The sequence below is a fragment of the Microcaecilia unicolor genome, chromosome 1 (genome assembly GCF_901765095.1).
Source record: "Microcaecilia unicolor chromosome 1, aMicUni1.1, whole genome shotgun sequence".
NCBI classification, from domain to species: Eukaryota; Metazoa; Chordata; class Amphibia; order Gymnophiona; family Siphonopidae; genus Microcaecilia; species Microcaecilia unicolor.
In genome coordinates, this window is record NC_044031.1 from 415,861,510 (window position 1) to 415,883,483 (window position 21,974).

A 21,974-nucleotide genomic window follows, 5' to 3' on the forward strand; every position below is an offset into this window, starting at 1 on the left:
CCCCAAGTTCTTGCCGAAGGTGGTGTCAGAGTTCCATCTGAACCAGTCAGTTGTCTTGCCAACATTTTTTCCCCGTCCTCATATCCACCCTGCTGAACGTCAGTTGCATACATTGGACTGCAAGAGAGCATTGGCCTTCTATGTGGAGCAGACAAGCCCCTTCAGACAGTCCGCCCAAATGTTTGTTTCTTTCGATCCCAACAAAAGGGGAGTCGCTGTTGGGAAATGCACCATTTCCAATTGGCTAGCAGATTGCATTTCCTTCACTTATGCCCAAGCTGGGCTGACTCTTGAGGGTCATGTCACGGCTCATAGTGTTAGAGCCATGGCAGCGTCGGTGGCTCACTTGAAGTCAGCTGCTATTGAAGAGATTTGAAAGGCTGCGACGTGGTCATCAGTCCACACATTCACATCTCACTACTGCCTCCAGCAGGATTCCTGACGCGACAGTCGGTTTGGGCAGTCAGTGCTGCAGAATCTGTTCGGGGTTTAGAATCCAACTCCACCCCCTAGACCCACTTTTTGTTCTCTTCCAGCTGCACTCATAATTAGATGTTTCTTCGTAGGTCAATCTTTGTTATGTCCTCGCCGTTGTGAGGCCCAATTGACCTTCTTTTGTTGTTTTGAGTGAGCCTGCGGGCTAGGGATACCCCACACGTGAGAACAAGCAGCCTGCTTGTCCTTGGAGAAAGCAAAGATACTTACCTGTAGCAGGTATTCTCCGAGGACAGCAGGCTAATTGTTCTCACCAACCCCCCCCCCCCCCCCCCCCCCACCTCCCCTTTTGGACTTTTGGAGTTGTTCTTTATTTGGTTTTTGACTTAGCTGAGGCGGGAACAGACGCACGCAGGCGGGAAGATGGCCGTGCATGCGCGGTGCGAGTCCCGTAAGCTGTCTTAAAGCTTTGCTGGTTTTTACTGGAAATATCCTCTGTTCCTGGGCCGCCGTGGACACCGACCCACATGTGAGAACAATCAGCCTGCTGTCCTCGGAGAATACCTGCTACAGTTAAGTATCTTCGCTATCTGTAAAATGTGGTTGCACTGCATGCTCCTTGTGACTCTGGGCAAGTCACTTAACCCTCCATTGCCCCAGGTACAAATAAGTACCTGTCTACAATATGTAAGCCGCATTGAGCCTGCAATGAGTGGGAAAACGCGGGGTACAAATGTAACAAAAATAAAATAAATAGACCACACATCTGGGAATGCCTATTCTATCTTGTAGTGCACTTAATTTCTGTATTCAAATACCTATCCATAATTTTGTAAGAACCAGTTTCCATGTGTAAAACATTCTTTTTCCGTGTATAAAATTATAAAAATTCCCCCCTCTGTGTGTGTGTGTGTGTGTATATATATATATGTATATATATATATATATATATATATATATATATATATAGCTTTGAAACAGAACTCAGTTAACATGACATAAGTTACATAGGAACTGCTATTAAGTATTAAGATACTTAATACTGTAGATAGTGAAGATAATGCCTGAACTTTCTACTTCTATACACCCTTAACAGTGCTTCTGGCTTAGTTAAGGAGTTACTATATCCTGGAATCTGATTGGAATGTTATATGCTATAGTTTAAAATGTAGCAGCTTTAATTTAGGATGATAAAAATGTCAACATAATCTTGAAAGCTTGCTTGTGCAGAAATGTCACGTTCCATTTAGTCAAACCCTGAAAACAGGAGGGGATCCAGTTTTCTATTTAGTGGCATCTAGTTTTTGAAGTCATTGTAACATGTTAAATATTGCTTCAAGGATGGATTAAGCATTTTTAAATTTTGATATATAACTAACTTGTTTTGTATGACCAATTTTATTTATTTATTTTAGGTTAACGCACTAAGGAAGAATATCGGTCAGTTTAGTGGTTTTCCATTTGAAGCTGGCAGTGAGCAATACAAAAGAAAAGAAGACATGTTAAAGAAGTAATCATTTCTTAAATATCATTTGTTAAAATTTGCTTAAACCATCATTTTAGTTGCTGATACTTAAACTGAATGCATATGAAGTTTTTAAAATTAGAATCAGTCTGTTCATAAAATATCCACCATTCCCATCAAAAACTTAGAAACCATAATGAGAACGGAGGCGTCACCTGAATACTGTCACTCTAGATGGTGACTCCAAAAGATTTCCTCAAATTTCTCTATCCCATGCAGAACAGTAAAAGTCAAGCCCTGCAGCGTCTGCCCACCAGCATATGCAAAAATCAGTCATAGAAAAAAATTGTCTCCAAAAATAGCTGCTGTTTTAGCAAAAAGGAAAAACCGGCAAAGGGGACCGGGAAATTCCCAGTTCTTGTTCAGGCAGAGATAGCTGCTGCTGCTATAATTTTAATCCCTCTACCTGACCTCCAAAGACAAGCAGGCTTATTAATTCTCTCAAGTGGATGATGCCGACCCGTGTCGCCTGGTCCGAGATTTATAAAAGTATAAACGTAGCTTTGTGGAGTGCAAGATGCACTCTACTGCTCATGCGCAAGTGCTTTTCTGCCGGTCTCCTCAGTTCTTTTTGTACCTGCCTGTCTGACATTGCTGCCTGGATGTCTCAGCGCCATCTGAAATTAAACATGACCAAGACTGAGCTTCTTATCTTTCCCCCTAAACCAACCTCTCCTCCTCCCCCATTCTCTATTTCTGTGGATAACACTCTCATCCTTCCTGTCTCATCAGCTCGTAACCTTGGGGTCATCTTCGACTCCTCCCCCTCCTTCTCTGCACATATTCAACAGACTGCTAAAACCTGTGGTTTCTTTCTCTATAATATCAGTAAAATTCGCCCTTTCCTTTCTGAGCACACTACCAGAACCCTCATCCACGATCTTATCACCACTCGCTTAGACTATTGCAACTTGCTTCTCACAGGTCTCCCACTTAGCCATCTCTCTCCTCTTCAATCTGTTCAAAATTCTGCTGCACGACTAATATTCCGCCAATGTCGTTGTGCTCATATTAGCCCTCTCCTCAAGTCACTTCACTGGCTTCCTATCCGTTTCCGCATACAGTTCAAACTCCTCTTATTGACCTATAAGTGCATTCACTCTGCAGCTCCTCAGTACCTCTCCACTCTCATCTCTCCCTACATTCCTCCCTGGGAACTCCGTTCACTCGGTAAATCTCTCTTATCTGCACCCTTCTCCTCCACCGCTAACTCCAGACTCCATTCCTCTTCTCTTGCTGCACCACATGCCTGGAATAGACTTCCTGAGCCGGTACGTCAAGCTCCATCTCTGGCCGTCTTCAAATCTAAGCTAAAAACCCACCTTTTTGGTGCTGCTTTTAACTCCTAACCCTTATTCATTTGTTCAGAACCCTTATTTTATCATCCTCACCTTAATATTCCCTTACCTCTTGTTTGTCCTAATTAGATTGTAAGCTCTGTCGAGCAAGGACTGTCTCTTCATGTTCAAGTGTACATCGCTGCGTACGTCTAGTAGCGCTATAGAAATGATTAGTAGTAGTAGTAGTATCCTGTCCAGTTAAGTGCTGAATATCAGCACTTAACCAGTCAAGTGCTGACTGCCCCTGGAGCGCCCCCAAAATAGCTGGCTTTCACATAGGTGCTAATCACTAATTTTCAGTGGTGATAACCGATTGTGCCACTGGACAGTAAAGTCATTTTGAATATCAACCAGTTCATATTCAGCTTGATGGGCACTGATCCACTTGTGTGGCTGACTGACCTGTCCTCTCAACAAAACAGCTGTGATCAGTAAAATTCTATGTGGAGAGTTGTATTTGTAATTATGGTAGTCTTTCGAAAATCCAACTTAATGGTTTACAAGCTAATTTTTAATGGAGAAAGGTGCCTTTGATATTTTTCAAGCTGTTTTCCATGGTGGTTTGCTAAAAATAAAATGGCTGGTTTTTGTTCTCCTTACTGTTGAGTCACAAGTTAACAGTGCCATAAAATGAAAACCTATGCATATTCATTTTATTCTTTTCAGTATTAAAGATTACATACCACTAGAATATCCTTTTAAATGCAAAATGAGAGCACTAAAGTATAACAGTGTCATACCTTTGTCGTCTTAAGGCCTTAAATATTTAAATGTGGGGTACAAATGCAACAAATAAATACATTTCTTTTTTTTTAAGGCTGAATAAAATTACATTGAAGAATATTTGTGAAATACTGAATCTAGAAAAAAAAGGAACAAATGTTGACATAACAATCAAGATTTTGAATTTCTTAATGAAACCAAAGCATTCAGGAAAGGTGAGGTGTTTTGTTTATTACATTTTATTTAAGTAAATTAAACACATACCGTATATACCAGAATATCAACAGAGATTTTTTTTGGGGGGGGGGGGGGGGGCAAAAAAAGGCATCAAAAATGTAATCTCTATATTTGAGACCTACTTTCCCACCCCTATGATGTCCGTCATTCCTACCATTCCCTGCCGGTAGTGTCCCTCCTCCGCCACTGCTGCAGTGACTGCCGCAAACCCCCATGAACTGGCAGAGTTCTCAGTTGACTCCCTCCCCCCCCCTCCCCCAATTCAGGCACGGCTCATGCTTAGTTCCTCCCTCCCCCAGGATGACCCCCCCCCCCCCCCCCCCCCACCTGTCCCTGTGGTAAAAAATGGCTGCCGTGACTTCCAGTTGTAATCTTGCGAGACTGCCACTGGAAGTCACAGCAGATGTTTTTACCATGGAGATGGCATGTGCAGGAACGAGTGGGGAATCGCTCCTGTCCCAATGCACTACAAGACCATCAGAGAGGTACGGTTGGCCTTGGAGGACCTACCAGCAGGTCTGCGGGTATACAGAAACAGCAAGTTGAAACAAAGTAGGCGGGACTCGCAGAGGGAAGCCCTGACTCTGGCAGCCTTTGTTTATCGCTTCACTGGCTGGCTGGCAGGCAGTTGTGATGGAGGATGGGCTGGGGGAAGAAGAATCGCTGGACATGAAGAGAGGAGAATCGCTGGACATGGATGGGAGGGGAGGGCAGGGCAGGGGAGAGAATTGCTGAACATGGATGGGGGGAGGGCGGGGAGAGGAGAATCGGACATGGATAAGAGGGAAGGGGAGGACGGGACAAAGGAGAATCGCAGGACATGGGAGGGGAGGGCAGGGGAGAGAGGAGTCACGCTAGACATGGATGGGAGGGAAGGTCAGGGAAGAGAGAATTGCTGGACATGGGTGGGGAGGGGAGGGCAGGGGAGAGAGGAGAAATGCTGGAAATGGATGGAGAGGAGAGCAGGAGATAGAGGAGAATTGCTTGACATGGATGGATGGAAGGGTTGGCGGGGAGAGAGGAGACATGCTGGACTTGGATGGAGGAGAGGGGAGAAAGAATTATTGCTTTATATGGATACAGGGGAGGGAAGAGAGGAGAAATGCTGGACATGGATGGAGGGGAGGAGAGGAAATAAAAAAAGAAGATGATGCACATAGATGGAGATGAGGGAAAGGGAGGAGAGGAGAAAATAGGCAAAAGCTGGATCCACGTTATACCACCTCCAGTCAATTCCACGGAGGAGGACCCAGCTTTTACTTATGGATGTAGGGCAAGAAATGAAGAAGAAAGGAGGAAAGTAAAGAAATAAATGGAAAGGAAGCCCTGGAAACAGAGAACTGATGGAGAGCAGCAGAATCAGAGACTGGGACCAACATGGATAGAAAAACAAAGTCACCAGACAACAAAGGGAGAAAAAAACCATTTTATTTTCATTTTAGTGTTTGGAGTATGTCCAATTTGAGAATATACATCTGCTGTTTTATTTTGCACTGGGTATATTGGAGCTGTAATAGCTTACAGAAATTATTTATAATGAAAAAAAAATCACAAGTTATTATTTTTCTCCTATACTAGTATAATATTTTCTATTTTCAATGATACCTGTTTTTCTCCGAGGACAAGCAGGCTGCTTGTTCTCACGACTGGGGTTGACGTCCACGGCAGCCCCCACCAACCGGAATAAAACTTCGCGGGCTGTCCCGCACGCAGGGCACGCCCACTGCGCATGCGCGGCCGTCTTCCCGCCCGTGCGCGACCGCTCCCGCTCAGTCTTTTCTTTTCCGCGCTGGAGAGAGCCGCGTTCGTCTCTCTCTCTGTCAGCCCCAGAAACCGGATCGCGTCTTAGACGCGAGTTTTTTTTCTTCTTCGTTTGTTTTCTTTTGTTCCGTTTTCTTTTTTCAAAAAAAAAAAAAGGAAAGAAAACTTGGTTTGTCTCCCCTCTTCGTTTAGCGCAGGGCGCCTCGTTGCGGCCTTGTCGCGCGGTCATTTTCTTTTTCGAGGTGTGCTTTTTACCGCCACCATCGACGACTTTGACTTCGCCGACGCGGTTTTTCCGTCGATGTCCTCGAAGGTCCCGAGTGGATTTAAGAAGTGTGGTCGGTGCGGCCGGCAGATCTCGCAGACCGATACTCACGCTTGGTGCCTCCAGTGCCTCGGGCCGGAGCATAATACCAAGACGTGCACCTTGTGTCTCAGTTTACGGAAACGGACACAGGTGGCGAGGCAAGTTCTTTGGGACCATCTTTTTGGAACTTGCGCCGGCCCCTTGACGTCGACTTCGACGGCATCGGTGTCGACGGCCGGATCTTCGGTACCGGTACCGATGTCGACTAAATCGGCACCGACGTCAGCGACCCCAGGAGCACAGGTTCCGTTGGCCCGCCGGTCCTCCGGAGATGGCAGGGGTGAGCGGCCGCACGGGCAATCGGCCCCGGTCACTCCCTCTACCCAGGGCCGGTTTGGACCCGATCCCTCGAGGCCGGGGGGGGGGGGGATCTACCTCCTCCTCTTCAGTACCGCCGAGCGCCGATGATGGGCACCGGAAGAAAGCTAAAAAGCACCGTCATCGGTTGCCCACAGTGCAGATGGCTACCAGCTCCGGCTCCAGAGATGACTGGACGCCGAGGAAGCGGCAGCGCCGGGAGGAGCGTTCCCCCTCGGTGGAAGAGGTATCGCTACGTCAGGGCACGGGCACTTCGGTGCCGTTTCCTGGACCTGAGCAGATTCTGGCACCGGCACCTCCACCGGCCCCCTCGCCTTTCCCGACAGCGGGCCTTGACGAGTGCCTCCGAGCCATCCTTCCGGGGATCCTGGAAGGGCTGATGCGCCAGACTGTGCCGGCGCCGGGGGCGCTTGCGCCCCTGGCGCCGTTGATGGAGGCGCCGGCGTGCTCTAGCCCAGTGCCGAGGCCTTCGACGCGGTCTCGACCGCCACGCAGGTGGAGTCCCCGTTGACGTTGATGGAGGGAGCTTCATCCCCGCCGGCGCGGGAGTCCACCGCTCGAAGCCACCACCGAGGACTCGAAGTCGAGCCGGGCCCGGTTGAGGTCTGAGCTACAGGAGTTCATGTCCAACACTGAGGAAGAGGCCTCGTGGGGGGAGGAGGAGGACCCCAGATATTTCTCCTCAGAGGAGTCTGTGGGCCTTCTCTCCGACCCCACTCCTTCACCGGAGAGGAAGCTCTCGCCACCTGAGAGCCTCTCCTTTGCCTCCTTTGTTAGGGATATATCTATCTGCATTCCCTTTCCCGTGGTCTCTGTGGATGAGCCGAGGGCCGAGATGCTCGAGGTCCTCGACTATCCATCACCACCTAGAGAGTCCTCCACGGTACCGTTGCACAATGTCCTCAAAGAGACACTGCTTCGGAACTGGTTGAGACCTTTATCTAATCCCACCATCCCCAAGAAAGCGGAGTCCCAATACAGAATCCACTCAGACCCAGAGTTAATGCGGCCTCAATTGCCTCATGACTCGGCGGTCGTGGACTCTGCTCTCAAGAGAGCACGGAGTTCGAGGGATACCGCTTCGGCGCCCCCGGGGCGGGAGTCTCGCACTCTGGACTCGTTTGGGAGGAAGGCCTACCAATCTTCAATGCTCGTGACCCGCATCCAATCCTACCAGTTCTACACGAGCATACACATGCAGAATAATGTGAAGCAACTGGCGGACCTGGTCGACAAGCTCCCCCCGGAGCAGTCCAGGCCTTTTCAGGAGGTGGTCAGGCAGCTGAAGGCGTACAGAAAGTTCCTGTCCAGGGGTATCTATGACACCTGTGATGTGGCATCTCGAGCTGCGGCCCAAGGTATAGTGATGCGCAGACTCTCATGGCTGCGTGCCTCTGACCTGGACAACCGCACCCAGCAGCGGCTGGCTGATGTCCCTTGCCGGGGGGATAATATTTTCGGCGAGAAGGTCGAGCAGTTGGTGGACCAACTACACCAGTGGGAAACCGCTCTCGACAAGCTCTCCCACCGGGCGCCTTCAGCATCCACCTCTGCAGGTGGACATTTTTCCCGAGTCCAGCAGGCTGCGCCCTACGCCTACAGCAAGTGTAGATACACCCAGCCGGCCCGAAGGCCTCATCAGGCACAGGGACAGTCCCAGCGCGCTCGTTCCCGTTAACAGCGTGCGCCTAAGCAGCCCCCTGCGCCTCCACAGCAAAAACCGGGGACGGGTTTTTGACTGGATCCATGGGAACATAGCCGCCATCAAAGTGTCCGTACTGGACGATCTGCCAGTCGGGGGGGAGGTTGAAAGTTTTTCACCAAAGGTGGCCTCTAATAACCTTCGACCAGTGGGTTCTCCAAATAGTGCGGTGCGGATATGCCCTGAATTTGGCCTCCACTCCACCAAATTGTCCTCCGGGAGCCCAGTCCTTCAGCTCCCATCACAAGCAGGTACTTGCAGAGGAACTCTCTGCCCTTCTCAGCGCCAATGCGATCAAGCCCGTGCCACCCGGGCAGGAAGGGCAGGGATTCTATTCCAGGTACTTCCTTGTGGAAAAGAAAACGGGGGATGCGCCCCATCCTAGACCTGAGAGGCCTGAACAAATACCTGGTCAAAGAGAAGTTCAGGATGCTTTCCTTGGGCACTCTTCTACCAATGATTCAGAAAGACGATTGGCTATGTTCCCTGGATTTAAAGGACGCATACACTCACATCCCGATACTGCCAGCTCACAGACAGTATCTCAGATTCCGTTTGGGAACACGGCACTTTCAGTACTGTGTGCTGCCCTTTGGGCTCGCCTCTGCGCCACGAGTGTTCACAAAGTGCCTCGTGGTGGTGGCGGCGTACTTGCGCAAGCTGGGAGTGCACGTGTTCCCGTACCTCGACGATTGGCTGGTCAAGAACACCTCAGAGGCAGGAGCCCTTCGGTCCATGCAGTGCACTATCCACCTTCTGGAGCTGATGGGGTTTGTGCTAAATTACCCGAAGTCCCATCTCCAGCCAGTCCAATCTCTGGAATTCATAGGAGCGCTGCTGAATTCTCAGACGGCTCAGGCCTTTCTTCCCGAAGCAAGGGCGCAGAACCTTATGTCCCTTGCTTCCCAGACCAGAGCGTCTCAGCAGGTCACGGCTCGGCACGTGTTGAAACTCCTGGGTCACATGGCCTCCACAGTTCATGTGACTCCCATGGCTTGCCTTCACATGAGACCTGCTCAATGGGCCCTAGCTTCCCAGTGGTGTCAAGCCACCGGGAATGTAGAAGATGTCATCCGCCTCTCCATCAGTTGCCGCAATTCACTGCACTGGTGGACCATTCGGACCAATTTGTCCCTGGGACGTCCATTCCAAATTCCGCAGCCCACGAAAGTGCTGACGATGGATGCATCTCGCCTGGGGTTGGGGGCTCATGTCGATGGGCTCCACACTCGGGGATTGTGGTCCCTCCAGGAACAGGATCTTTAGATCAACCTCCTGGAGCTCCGAGCGGTCTGGAACGCGCTGAAGGCCTTCAGAGATCGGCTGTCCTACCAAATCATCCAAATTCGGACAGACAATCAGGTTGCAATGTATTACATCAACAAGCAGGGGGGCACCGGATCTCGCCCCCTGTGTCAGGAAGCCGTCGGGATGTGGCGTTGGGCTTGCCAGTTCGGCATGCTTCTCAAAGCCACATACCTGGCAGGCGTAAACAACTGTCTGGCCGACAGACTGAGCAGAGTCATGCAACCGCACGAGTGGTCGCTCCATTCCAGAGTGGTACGCAAGATCTTCCGAGAGTGGGGCACTCCCTTGGTGGACCTTTTCGCCTCTCAGACCAACCACAAGCTGCCTCTGTTCTGTTCCAGACTACAGGCCCGCGGCAGACTAGCGTCTGATGCCTTTCTCCTCCATTGGGGGACCGGCCTCCTGTATGCTTATCCTCCCATACCTTTGGTGTGGAAGACCTTACTGAAGCTCAAGCAAGACCACGGCACCATGATTCTGATAGCGTCCTTTTGGCCCCGTCAGATCTGGTTCCCTCTACTTCTGGAGTTGTCCTCCGAAGAACCGTGGAGATTGGAGTGTTTTCCAACTCTCATTTTGCAGAACGACGGAGCGCTTCTGCACCCCAACCTTCAGTCTCTGGCTCTCACGGCCTGGATGTTGAGGGCGTAGATTTTGCTTCGTTGGGTCTGTCTGAGGGTGTCTCCCGTGTCTTGCTTGCCTCTAGAAAGGATTCCACTAAAAAGAGTTACTTTTTTAAGTGGAGGAGGTTTGTCGTCTGGTGTGAGAGCAAGGCCCTAGAACCTCGTTCTTGTCCTGCACAGAACCTGCTTGAATACCTTCTTCACTTATCAGAGTCTGGTCTCAAGACCAACTCAGTAAGGAATCACCTTAGTGCGATTAGTGCTTATCATCATCGTGTAGAGGGTAAAGCCATCTCTGGAGAGCCATTAGTCGTCCGATTTATGAGAGGCTTGCTTTTGTCAAGGCCCCCTGTCAAGCCTCCTGCAGTGTCATGGGATCTCAACATCGTCCTCACCCAGCTGATGAAACCTCCTTTTGAGCCACTGAATTCCTGCCATCTGAAGTACTTGACCTGGAAGGTCATTTTCTTGGTGGCAGTTACTTCAGCTCGTAGAGTCAGTGAGCTTCAAGCCCTGGTAGCTCATGCTCCTTATACAAAATTTCATCATAATAGGGTAGTACTCCGCACTCACCCCAAGTTTCTGCCAAAGGTGGTGTCGGAGTTCCATCTTAACCAGTCAATTGTCTTGCCAACATTCTTTCCCAGACCGCATACCCGCCCTGCTGAACGTCAGTTGCACATTGGACTGCAAGCGAGCTTTGGCCTTCTATCTGGAGTGGACACAGCCCCACAGACAGTCCGCCCAATTGTTTATTTTGTTCGACCCCAATAGGAAAGGGGTCGCTGTCGGGAAACGCACCATCTCCAATTGGCTAGCAGATTGCATTTCCTTCACTTACGCCCAGGCTGGGCTGACTCTTGAGGGTCATGTCACGGCTCATAGTGTTAGAGCCATAGCAGCGTCGGTGGCCCACTTGAAGTCAGCCACTATTGAAGAGATTTGCAAAGCTGCGACGTGGTCATCTGTCCACACATTCACATCTCATTACTGCCTACAGCAGGATACCCGACGCGACAGTCGGTTCGGGCAGTCAGTGCTTCAGAATCTGTTTGGGATTTGAATCCAACTCCACCCTCCAGGACCCGAATTTATTCTGGTCAGGCTGCACTCTCAGTTAGTTGTTCTTCGTAGGTCAATTTCTGTTATGCCCTCGCCGTTGCGAGGTTAAATTGACCTGGGTTCTTGTTTTGAGTGAGCCTGAGAGCTAGGGATTCCCCAGTCGTGAGAACAAGCAGCCTGCTTGTCCTCGGAGAAAGCGAATGATACATACCTGTAGCAGGTGTTCTCCGAGGACAGCAGGCTGATTGTTCTCACCTACCCTCCCTCCTCCCCTTTGGATTTGCGTTTTTACTCATTCCTTGCTTGTCATTCAACTGAGCGGGAGCGGTCGCGCACGGGCGGGAAGACAGCCGCGCATGCGCGGTGGGCGTGCCCTGCATGCGGGACCGCCCGCGAAGTTTTATTCCGGTTGGTGGGGGCTGCCGTGGATGTCAACCCCAGTCGTGAGAACAATCAGCCTGCTGTCCTTGGAGAACACCTGCTACAGGTATGTATCATTCGATATATGCACCATGGCTGGTATAAGGGGTATGGCTAATGTGGGTGTGGCTACCATAGGGGTGGAGCCATATGTGGTGACCCCCGCCCATAATGAGTACCGGCACCTTTTTTCCTGCAAGAAAAGCACTGGTAATGTTATCTAGGTTTATATTCCGATGGGTTTCTTTTTGAGTATATAAGGTAAGCTTGCAGTCTTTTCTCTCTAATGTAGGGTTCTGGGCTATTATATAATTTAGAGTGTTCACTGATAAAACTCTGTATTTTACATTAGACCTTCCTGTTGGAACACATGCTATAAAAAAAAATAGTTAAATCTTCAGCAAAATGACATTTGTACTCCATAGTGGTATTAAGGGTTCAACTTCCACTGTTTATTCCTTACTTTTCTGAGAAGCATTCCTTCTTGAATGGACATTTAAATTGAAATTGAGTAATGAGTTAATTCATTTTTTTGTTCTGTATTTCCCCATTCCTTTGTATAGCCAAGTAAAACGTGTACAGCTATTACGTAAACTTTTCTCAACGCAGTTTATAGCAGTGATTCCCAAACCTGGTCCTGAAGGCACCCCAGTCAGTCAGGTTTTTAGGATACCTACAATGAATATTAATGAGAGAGATTTCCATGCAGTGGAGCGGTGCATGCAAATCTCTCATTAATATTCATTGTAGGTATTCTGAAAACCTGACTGACTGGGGTGCCTCCAGGACCAGGTTTGGGAACCCCTGGTTTCTCCAAGGGCAAATAGGCTTACATTCTTACAGGTGGGTAGACGAACCCGCATCACCCGGGTCGGCATGATACCAACCAAAAACGTTTGCGAGAGCCTTTCACTCCAACGCACATGTGTGAAGTGCCTTCCTGCCTGCAGTGCGACTGCACCTATTCAGTTTTTTCTCAATGTGAGAAGCGCTGGTTTTCTGTTGCTCCTCGCATACTATGCAGTTGATGGAACATAAAAAACTGATGTTTGATAAGTAGGAAATCTGTGGAAGAAAAGAAAGAGAAGAGTGTAGTATGATTCCCAAATATCAAACTTGACAGAATTTCAGACAGAATTTATTTGGTTACCAAATAGAGCTGAGTAGAAGGAATAGTCATAGGGCCAGACAACCAACAGGCCAACCGTCTTGTCTTCATTGATGTATTTATGTAATTATGATCTAGCAGCCATTTGGAAATAGAATTTAAACATGATTGGAGTGGGTCAAGAGAGAGGGAAAAAGGATTAGTTGGGTATAATAGAAGGATGTCATCTGCATAAAAATATGCAGAGATACCAGAAGCTTGAATTAGAAAAGCAAGGGGACTCAGAAATTCCTGGAAAAGGAGTGGGGAAAGAATGCAACCCTGAGGGACCGCACACTGTAATTCCTTTCTTTCCAAAGCAGAGTTCAGCATAGAAACCTTGAAAGAACGGTGGGACAGAAAAGAAAACCAAGAAAATACAGTCCCAGTAATACCTAGTGAAGATAAATGATAAAGGAGTGATCAACTAAATCGAAAGCTGCGGGGAGATCGAGAGATATTTCCAAAACTATATTGTGTTGCTCGAAATGTCCATGAACTTCACTAGAAAAAGCTGTAATAACAGTTTCAGTGCTAAAATAGTGGCACACTGGTTATACAGTTGGCCTATAGACTCTGAACAGGAGTTTATTTAGGCAAGCCTTAAGAAGCAGAGGCAAGTTGCTTTTTGGAGATGACCTTGAAATTGGTCAAAGACCTAAGAGAGGCTGGGCTACAAAGGCTGCTAGAAGATTGAGCATATTCCTTGGCCAAAGGCTCTTTATCCATGCTTGTGTGAAAAACTAGGGAGACTGTGAGGCATATTTTCAAAGCACTTAGCCTTCCAAAGTTCCATAGAAACCTATGGAACTTTGGAAGGCTAAGTGCTTTGAAAATATGCCTCTGTATGTAGTAATCTTGCACTAGAACCATTCACTATTGCTTACCACACAGTTTCCTACAACAATCACAGCCCAAAAAATTTGCTCCCCAGTGTGGTAATCAAATAGCATTCATAGAAGCCAAGCACAAAACAAGCTAACAAACATGGGAGAGCAAACTGGATGCATGCGCATATGGGTCTATTCTAGTGCCAGCCATATCTTTAAAAAAATATTTGGGACTAGTTAGATGCATGCACATGCATCCTTGCATATTTTGGAATGTTTTCTGTGTGTGCAGTTTTTGCAATGCTAATATCGATGCACAGAATACCATTATAGAAAGTGCACCAGTATATGTGCATGCAACTCTTGACAAGTGTCAGTGCACATTAGGCAACACTCCAACAGGTCATTATGCTTATAGTAAAAGTAAAAACAAGCACGAAATCCTCACTAATGCTACTGCAAAAGAACAAACTAACCTTTTACTCCTAGTAGTTTCATTAACATGGATTTAATGTGCTGTGGGCTGATATCAACCCAAGACTTTGTATGTATGTGTAGGGTGCAGACAAAATTGTGTACAAAAGCTGAGCTAACCTATGTGCAAGGCCTAATGCACTTAACTGCATCAGCCCCTAGGGATATTTACAGTCAAATTAGTTCTGTGGTTCTCCCTCCTTGTCCAAATTCCACAAGAATTGGCCCTTTCAGGGTGCTAGTAAGCTGCAACAAAGTGGAGGATTCCCCTCTGCTGGGATCATGGGATTGGAGGCCAAGAGCCCTGCTATGGAGGTGTCCTTATAGCCTTAAAATGGCTTCTCCAACTGGGGTCATTGAACCTGTTCATCAAAAGGAGCAGAATCAAGACTTTCTACTGTATTAACTTGTGGTCTTAAAGAATGAATGGTACTTTGTCCTTTTTCTGGGCCTCTGCAGGATGCTGCCCTGCATGTGTCATTTGCATAGAATGCTTAAGGTCAATGACTGCAGCAGTCTGAATAGGACAGAGTTTCTAACATGGGCTGGATTTATTTGAGTTTTTCTTCCAGATCCCGATGAGAGAACTGCTTGTGTTGCTTTCACTTCTGTATCCTTGGCAAGCATTTTCAGTTCAGAGTCATGCCCTTCAGATTGGCTACAACATAAAGAACCTTTTTCCAAGATAGTGGTCATAGTGCCATTTTCTCTTTGCAAGGAGAGTATACAGATTAATCTGTACATGAATAGCTTGATTTGGGCAACTTGGATGCCTTCAGGGGTATGAAATGCTGAGTAGTCCAGATGTTGGAGAAACTAGCAATCTTGTTGCATCATAGTCCCTTGAATATCTGTGTTTTGATACCAAGCTAGGAAGGTTTTTATGACATGGGAAAGATTGCTCAAGCTTCAGTCTCGGCTCCAAGACTTCTTGGTTTGTCATGCATCACAAGCTTGGAATGCTATTCAGCTGCTGGAGTCTTTGGCAGCAACTTTGGACCTGGTTCCTTGGGCAAAAGCTCACATGTGACCACTACAGTGTGCTGGTTTTTGTTTTGTTTTTCTTTAACTTTTTTTTTTCAGATTGGCCTACTTGATGTTAGGCTTTTGATATTCAACTCTCCCTGTAGAATTCTGTCAGGGTGGAGCTGTTTTGGTGGACTTTTCCATATCACTTCCTACAAAGTATGCACTTCAGATTCCCCAATAGGGTTGTGGTGAACATCAGTGCTAGTTTGTCAGGTTGGGGACCACATTGCCAGGGGGAAGGTGACTCTGGTCGGCACAGGAGGCTTTCTGGTCCAACAGGTTGAAGACCAGAGCCGTTCAGGTAGCCTTGTTCAGGCTTCTCTCTATTATAGAGAATGGCGATGTAGGGGCTGCCCAACAATCTGAAATTGCAGTGGCATTGTGATCAACATATAGTTGGATGGGAGAGAGAGACCTCAGAAGCCTTTTGTAGAGGTTAACAGTGAAATATCTCTTCAAATTAGGCTGAATAAACTCCCAGAACCACCTGGTCCAATTGCACACACTTTGTGTTTCTAATAAATATGCTTTTAAACCTTCATTCCAGTTCCAGACCTTTTCTAATCATATAAATGAATGAGCAGTACTTTCTATAGAAACTGTTTCCAGTTCAAAACTTTTCTAATTATAATCAGTACTGGGTGCAAAAACAGTTCACATGGAGCTAAGAAAACTTAACTTTAGACCCAACAAGGCCACTGTTTCACCTGACAGCATTCAGGTTTTTTAGGGGTATAAGCCCAACTCTTTAATTTCCTTGAAATTTTTCTTTAAACCAGCATATTTTCTATTTTAAAAAAAAACACAAAAACAAAAAACCCTAGAGTTAGCATCTTGCTTATTTCTATTTAAAAAAGCAATTTACTGTTCCCAGAAACCTGCTTCTGTTGTTTGTTTTATGCAATCTGCATGGCTTCTAACTGCTAAAGAGACACCATTACCATTATGAATAGCCACGGGATGTCCTTGTGTGATGTCATCACACAGGTAATCTGCACCCTTCTCCTCCATCGCTAACTCCAGACTCAGTTCCTTTTATCTTGCTGCACCACATGCATGGAATAGACTTCCTGAGCCAGTACGTCAAGCCTCCATCTCTGGCAGTCTTCAAATCTTACCGTTCAGTGAATCCAGAATGCCCCAATTTGACTGCCCCTATCGGACCGACCGTTCACTTGTCTATTAGATTGTAAGCTCTTTGAGCAGGGACTGTCTCTCTTTGTTAAATTGTACAGCGCTGCGTAACCCTAGTAGCGCTCTAGAAATGTTAAGTAGTAGTAGTAGTAAAAGCCCCACCTTTTTGATGCTGCTTTTAACTCCTAAGTCCTAACCTTTATTTACTTGTTCAGAACCCTTATTTTATCATCCTCACCTTAATATTCCTTTATCTCTTGTTTGTCCTGTTTGTCCTAATTAGATTGTAAGCTCTGTCCAGCAGGGACTGTCTCTTCATGTTCAAGTGTACAGCGCTGCATACGTCTAGTAGCGCTATAGAAATAAGTAGTAGTAGTAGGTGCTCTGGGTTGTGCCTTATCCCTTTGACCACCATTACTTGCTTGGACTGCCCATATTTTCCAGTTCAGACTAATCTGCTGAGATATTTCTGCAGAGGGGGATTCTGAGGTCTTTTTCTCTCATCCAACTGCAATTTCAAATTGTTTTGAGGTTTGACTATTTTTCAACCTGACTGCCTTCCGGTTTTCACTGGTTGTCCAACAAATGCCACTTTGTCTCTTATGTCAACAAGTAGGGAGGCACTTGAAATATGGATGTAGCTCAGGAAGTCAACTTGCTGTACCAGCGGTCAGAGAGCAATCTGAAAGCGATCTCTGCAGCACATGAAGCTGGAGTGGAGAATGTGCAAGTAGAGACTTTCTCAGCCAGACCGTGTTAATCCCAGGAGAATGTGAACAGAATTCCTGGGCCTACCAGTCGATGGTGGACAGTTGAGGTACAGTGTTTGACCTGATGGCCGCATGGCAGAATGCCAGGGTGTTGAAAAAGTGTGGTTGACTCAGAAGGCATACACCCAATAATTCAGTAGTGGCCTTGGAGAAAGTCTGCTCTGGCCGCTGATCGTTTGTCTTCTACAAAATAGTGATCCATTAGAAGCTGGTCATCCTGATTGTGCTGGACTGGCTACGAAGACTGTGGTTTGTCAGTCAGTTGGTTGGGGGCCTTTTACCTCAGGATCACGACACACCACATAAAGACCTGGTCCTCATAAAGTACCTGGATCCTTTTTGGCTTAAAGCCTGGCGTTTGAGAGGATTCACCAAAGGAGCAGAGGTTACATGATGGCAGTATTTCTACCTTAGCCATGGTGTATACAACCTCAACTTCTCTAGCATATGGTGTATAAAACCTCAACTTCTCTAGCATATGTTCACATTCCATGTCACTTGCAGCAGGTGAATCCAGGAACAAGTGGGTTAAGTCTGCCTACCAGCAGGTGGAGATAGAGATAAACAAACTAAAGGCAGTAATGCCAGACGGCCAGCTCCTTCCTCAGTTAGTATGTCTATATCTCAGCAGGTGGTGGACGGCTTTTTCTCCAGCTCCTGGGCCCAAGGCCTCTGAGGGTGCTCCTGGGCTGGTGGCCAGTTTGAGCCTGGAGTGGCGGACTGGTGGTGTCCCCTTTGGCAACATACGCAGTTGCTGGGTCCCTGCTGCACCTCAAATTCCCTCTCAACAGGCTTTTGCTGTTCCTTTCCTTCCCTGTTTGTTTCTGCCTCCTCACTAAAAAAAAAAAAAAAAAAAAAAAGAGAACCATAGAATTTGTTTAAAAGAGAAACAGAGAAGTGTGCTTTTGCTGAGAGCAGGTTTGTGTTACTGCTGTCAGAGTCCTGTTTTCTGTTGCCTGCTTGTCTGAGCCTGCCTCGAAGTGGAGTCGGAGAGTTTTTTTTCTTCGGCTCAGCTGTCAGTTCCCGCGCTTTCCCGGTCCGGGGTAAGTCCTGCTGGGTTCTTTCAGGGGCGGGCGATGGCAGCGGAGGCGGTAAAACGCTGTTCCCGATGTGGGAAACGGCGTTCGGTGGCAGGCCTTTGCAGCGCGGGGTGCGCTGATTTGGTGGGACTCGACGGAGCAGTGGACCCCCCGAGAGCGTAGCTTTCCCGGCCGGAGCCTAGCGTTTCTCGCGCCATTTTGCGATTGGTCGCAGAGCCGATTCCAGTAGCGGTTTTGGGCAAAACTTCTTTTCCGTTGGTAGGGGAGTCGGGGGAGGGGGGGCGTCAGGCACTGTGGGCGGTGGTGCAGGTGCCATGGCTTCGACCTCCTCCATTGCGGGGGAGGGGTTTTCGCCTGAGTTTATTTTGCTACTCCATCAGACGTTTTTGTTGAAAAGGGCCTTGCCCCCCCCCCCCCCCCCCTCACACGGCTACGACAGTTTCAGCCTTTGATCCTCTCAGGGGGTCTGGGGGGTAACCAAGAGATTTTTGGGTTTTTTTCCCCAGAGGATTTCTCCTCCCTTAAAAAGCCTAGACTTTCTTTGGGGTCTGAGGAGGGGTCCTGCATAGAGTCGCCTGCAGTTTCCTCCGTGGTGGTTCTCTCGGAGCAGACGGTGGTAGAGGACGTGGAAGACGGTGTCCTCACTGACCAACCGGAGGACTCTTCCGCCGTGAGGATTTTCCAGAAGGAGGAGTTGTCCTCCTTTATCTCTCAGGCGCTGGAAGCCCTGAATATAGAGGACCCTGAGGTTGCGGCTTCCCAGGTGGTCAACCCCGAGATGGCTAGTACCAGACGACCTTCTAAGGTCTTTCCGGTACATGAAGCTATTGAAGAGTTGATTTCGGCCCAGTGGGCGGATCCGGAGGGGGGGCTGAAAGTAGCCAGGGCTATGGCCAGGCTGTATCCCGTTTCAGCGGACAGTTTAGAGCAGTTTGCTCTACCTAGGGTGTATGCCCTGGTGACGGCGATCACTAAGAAGACTACTCTTCCAGTGGAAGGTGACATGGCACAAGGATATGCAAGACAAACAGCTAGAGGCCTCTTTAAAATGTGTATTTGAGGTGGCCGCTTTGACACTTTAATCTTCTGTTTGTAGTTCTTACGCAGCTAGAGCTTGTCTCAGTTGGCTACATTCTGTCATGGATACGATTTCGGAGTCTGATATGCCGGGAACTCCTCAAATGTCGCTGATGGATATTTGGCTGGCATACTTGGCGGATGCCTTGTATGATTTGGTCCGTGCTTCGGCCAAACTCATAGCCTTGACCGTTTCCTCGCGGCGTCTTCTGTGGCTCCGTCATTGGGCCGCAGATATGGCCTCTAAGCAACGGCTCATTAAATTGCCTTTCCGAGGGAAATTGCTTTTTGGGGAAGACCTAGAAAAGATTGTTAATGATTTGGGGGATTCCAAATCTCAGCGTCTTCCGGAGGATAGACCCAAGTCTACTTCCAGGCAGGGAGCCTCGAGGTCACGTTTCAGAGAGACGCAACGGTATCGCCCAGGGCAGTACAACGCAGCCTTTCAGCGATCTCGTTTTGGGCAGCGTTCTTCCTTACACAACATGAAGCATCCAGCTGGACCCCCCTCTCGTCAGGAGGCTCCTTCTCGGGCCTCCCAGTGATGGGGCGCAGGTCCACTCGGGAGGAGAGCAGATCGGTGGTCGGCTTTCTCTGTTTCTTCCTTCCAGAGTGGGCCAGAATTACTTCGGACAAGTGGGTCTTTGATGTGGTGGGAGAAGGTTACAAGCTAGAATTCTTCTCTCCCATCACAGACTTTTTTTCTGGAGTCCCGCTGTGTATTGCGGGCCAGGAGGACAGCGGTTCTGCAGTGTTTGTGAGACCTGCTAAGGATAGGGGCTATCGTTCCTGTTTCTCCTCTCGAAAGGCGCACAGGTCGGTACTCCATCTTCTTTGTGGTTCCAAAGAAGGGAGGGGCTTTTCGGCCTATTCTCGATCTCAGAAAAATAAACCAGTTTTTGCGAGTTCGTCACTTCCACATGGAGACATTAAGGGCAGTTATTGCTGCTGTTCAACCAGGCAAGTTTTTGATGGCTCTGGATTTGAGGGAAGCTTGCCTGCACATTCCCATTTGGCAGCCCCATCAGAGATTTCTCAGATTTGCAGTGCTGGGTCAGCACTTCCAGTTTCGGGCCCTTTCTTTCGGGATGGCCATTGCCCGACGCACTTTTTCCAAGGTCGTGGTGGTTCCTGCGGAAGGAGGGGATTCGAGTGCATCCATATCTCAACGACTGGCTGATTCGGGCGACGACAGCAGAGGAGAGTCGAGTGGTCACCGACCGAGTGATTGAAGTGTTGCAATCTTTAGGTTGGGTGGTCAATATGGCCAAGAGTCATCTGGTTCCTACTTAGTCTGGAGTATCTTGGAGTGCAATTCGATACGAAGCAGGGGAAGGTGTTTCTCCCCGAGGGGCAAAGGATCAAATTGCTTTCTCAGGTATGGACCTTATTGAGTCGTCGCACTCCCCGAGTCCGAGTGTTGGACTATGTTCAGCTCCTCGGTTCCATGACGGCGACCTTGGAGGTCATTCCATGGGCAAGGGCTCACATGCGGCGTCTTCAGAATTTCCTTTTAAGCAGATGGTCGCTGATGTCGCTGGATTATCAATGATGCCTTCCTTGGACGAGCCAGGCCAGGTGCAGTCTCGCGTGGTGGCTCCAGTCAGCCAGTTTGCAGAAGGGTGTTTCTCTGGTGTCTCCCAATTGGGTGGTAGTCGTGACGGATGCCAGCCTTGCGGGCTGGGGAGCCCATTGTCTTCATCGAGTAGCCCAGGGATCGTGGACCCCTCTCTAAGCGACTTGGCTGATAAATCGTCTGGCGTTGCGAGCAGTTGTGAATGCGCTGCGGAGTTTTCAGGACCTTCTACAGGGGCAGGCGGTTCGTGTATTCTCAGACAGCACCACGATGGTGGCCTACATCAATCGGCAGGGGGCATTCGCAGTCTTCCCTTGGAAGTGGAAGCGCCTCGTCTTCTAGTGTGGGCGGAAGCACACGCAGAGTCTGTCGGCAGCGCACATTGCGGGTCAAGACAATGTTCAAGCGGATTTTCTCAGCCGGACTCTTTTGGACGCAGCGGAATGGAAACTGTCGGACTCAGCTTTTCGGCTGATCTGTCAATGTTGTGGAAGACCAGTAATGGATCTCATGGCCAAGGCTTGCAATGCCAAAGTTCCCCAGTTCTTCAGCCGCAAACGGCAGCCAGGATCCGCAGGATTGGACACTCTTCTCCAGCCGTGGCCGGAACAACAGCTACTGTATGTTTTTCCTCCTTGGCCTCTGATAGGGAGAGTTCTTTGCCGCATAGGGCCGTGGTATGCGGATCTCGTTCGAGCACTCTGAGCCACCGTTGCGACTTCCTGTGACTCCCGATCTGCTGCATCAAGGGCCAGTTCAGATGGAAAATCCCTCCCGCTTTGGTCTTACGGCCTGGCTATTGAGAGGCGGCAGCTGAGGAAGAAGGGATTTTCATGACCAGTCATTGCCACTCTTTTGGGGGCACATAAGCAGTCTACTTCAGCAGTGTATGCGTGAGTGTGGAAAGCTTTCTCTGCGTGGTGTGCTTTGCGTGCTGAATCGCCTTTTCGGGCAGACATTACAGCTATTCTGGAGTTCCTTCAGGATGGTCTTCAAAAGGGATTGGCATATAATTCCCTTCGAGTGCAGGTGGCCACGCTAGCTTGTTTTAGGGGCAAACTGGACGTTTCCTCTTT

General features: G+C 48.5%; 1 protein-coding gene across 2 annotated transcripts in view; it reads left to right on the forward strand.

Moving 5' to 3' along the window:
- The window catches only part of DEK (DEK proto-oncogene), a 166,893-nt gene that overhangs the window by 78,187 nt on the left and 66,732 nt on the right, over window positions 1-21,974 (forward strand). For both annotated transcript variants that reach the window (XM_030211616.1, XM_030211608.1), the window contains exons 5-6: window positions 1,851-1,945; window positions 4,118-4,238. In XM_030211616.1, the coding sequence (XP_030067476.1) occupies window positions 1,851-1,945; window positions 4,118-4,238 (216 nt within the window). The remainder of the gene's footprint in view (window positions 1-1,850; window positions 1,946-4,117; window positions 4,239-21,974) is intronic.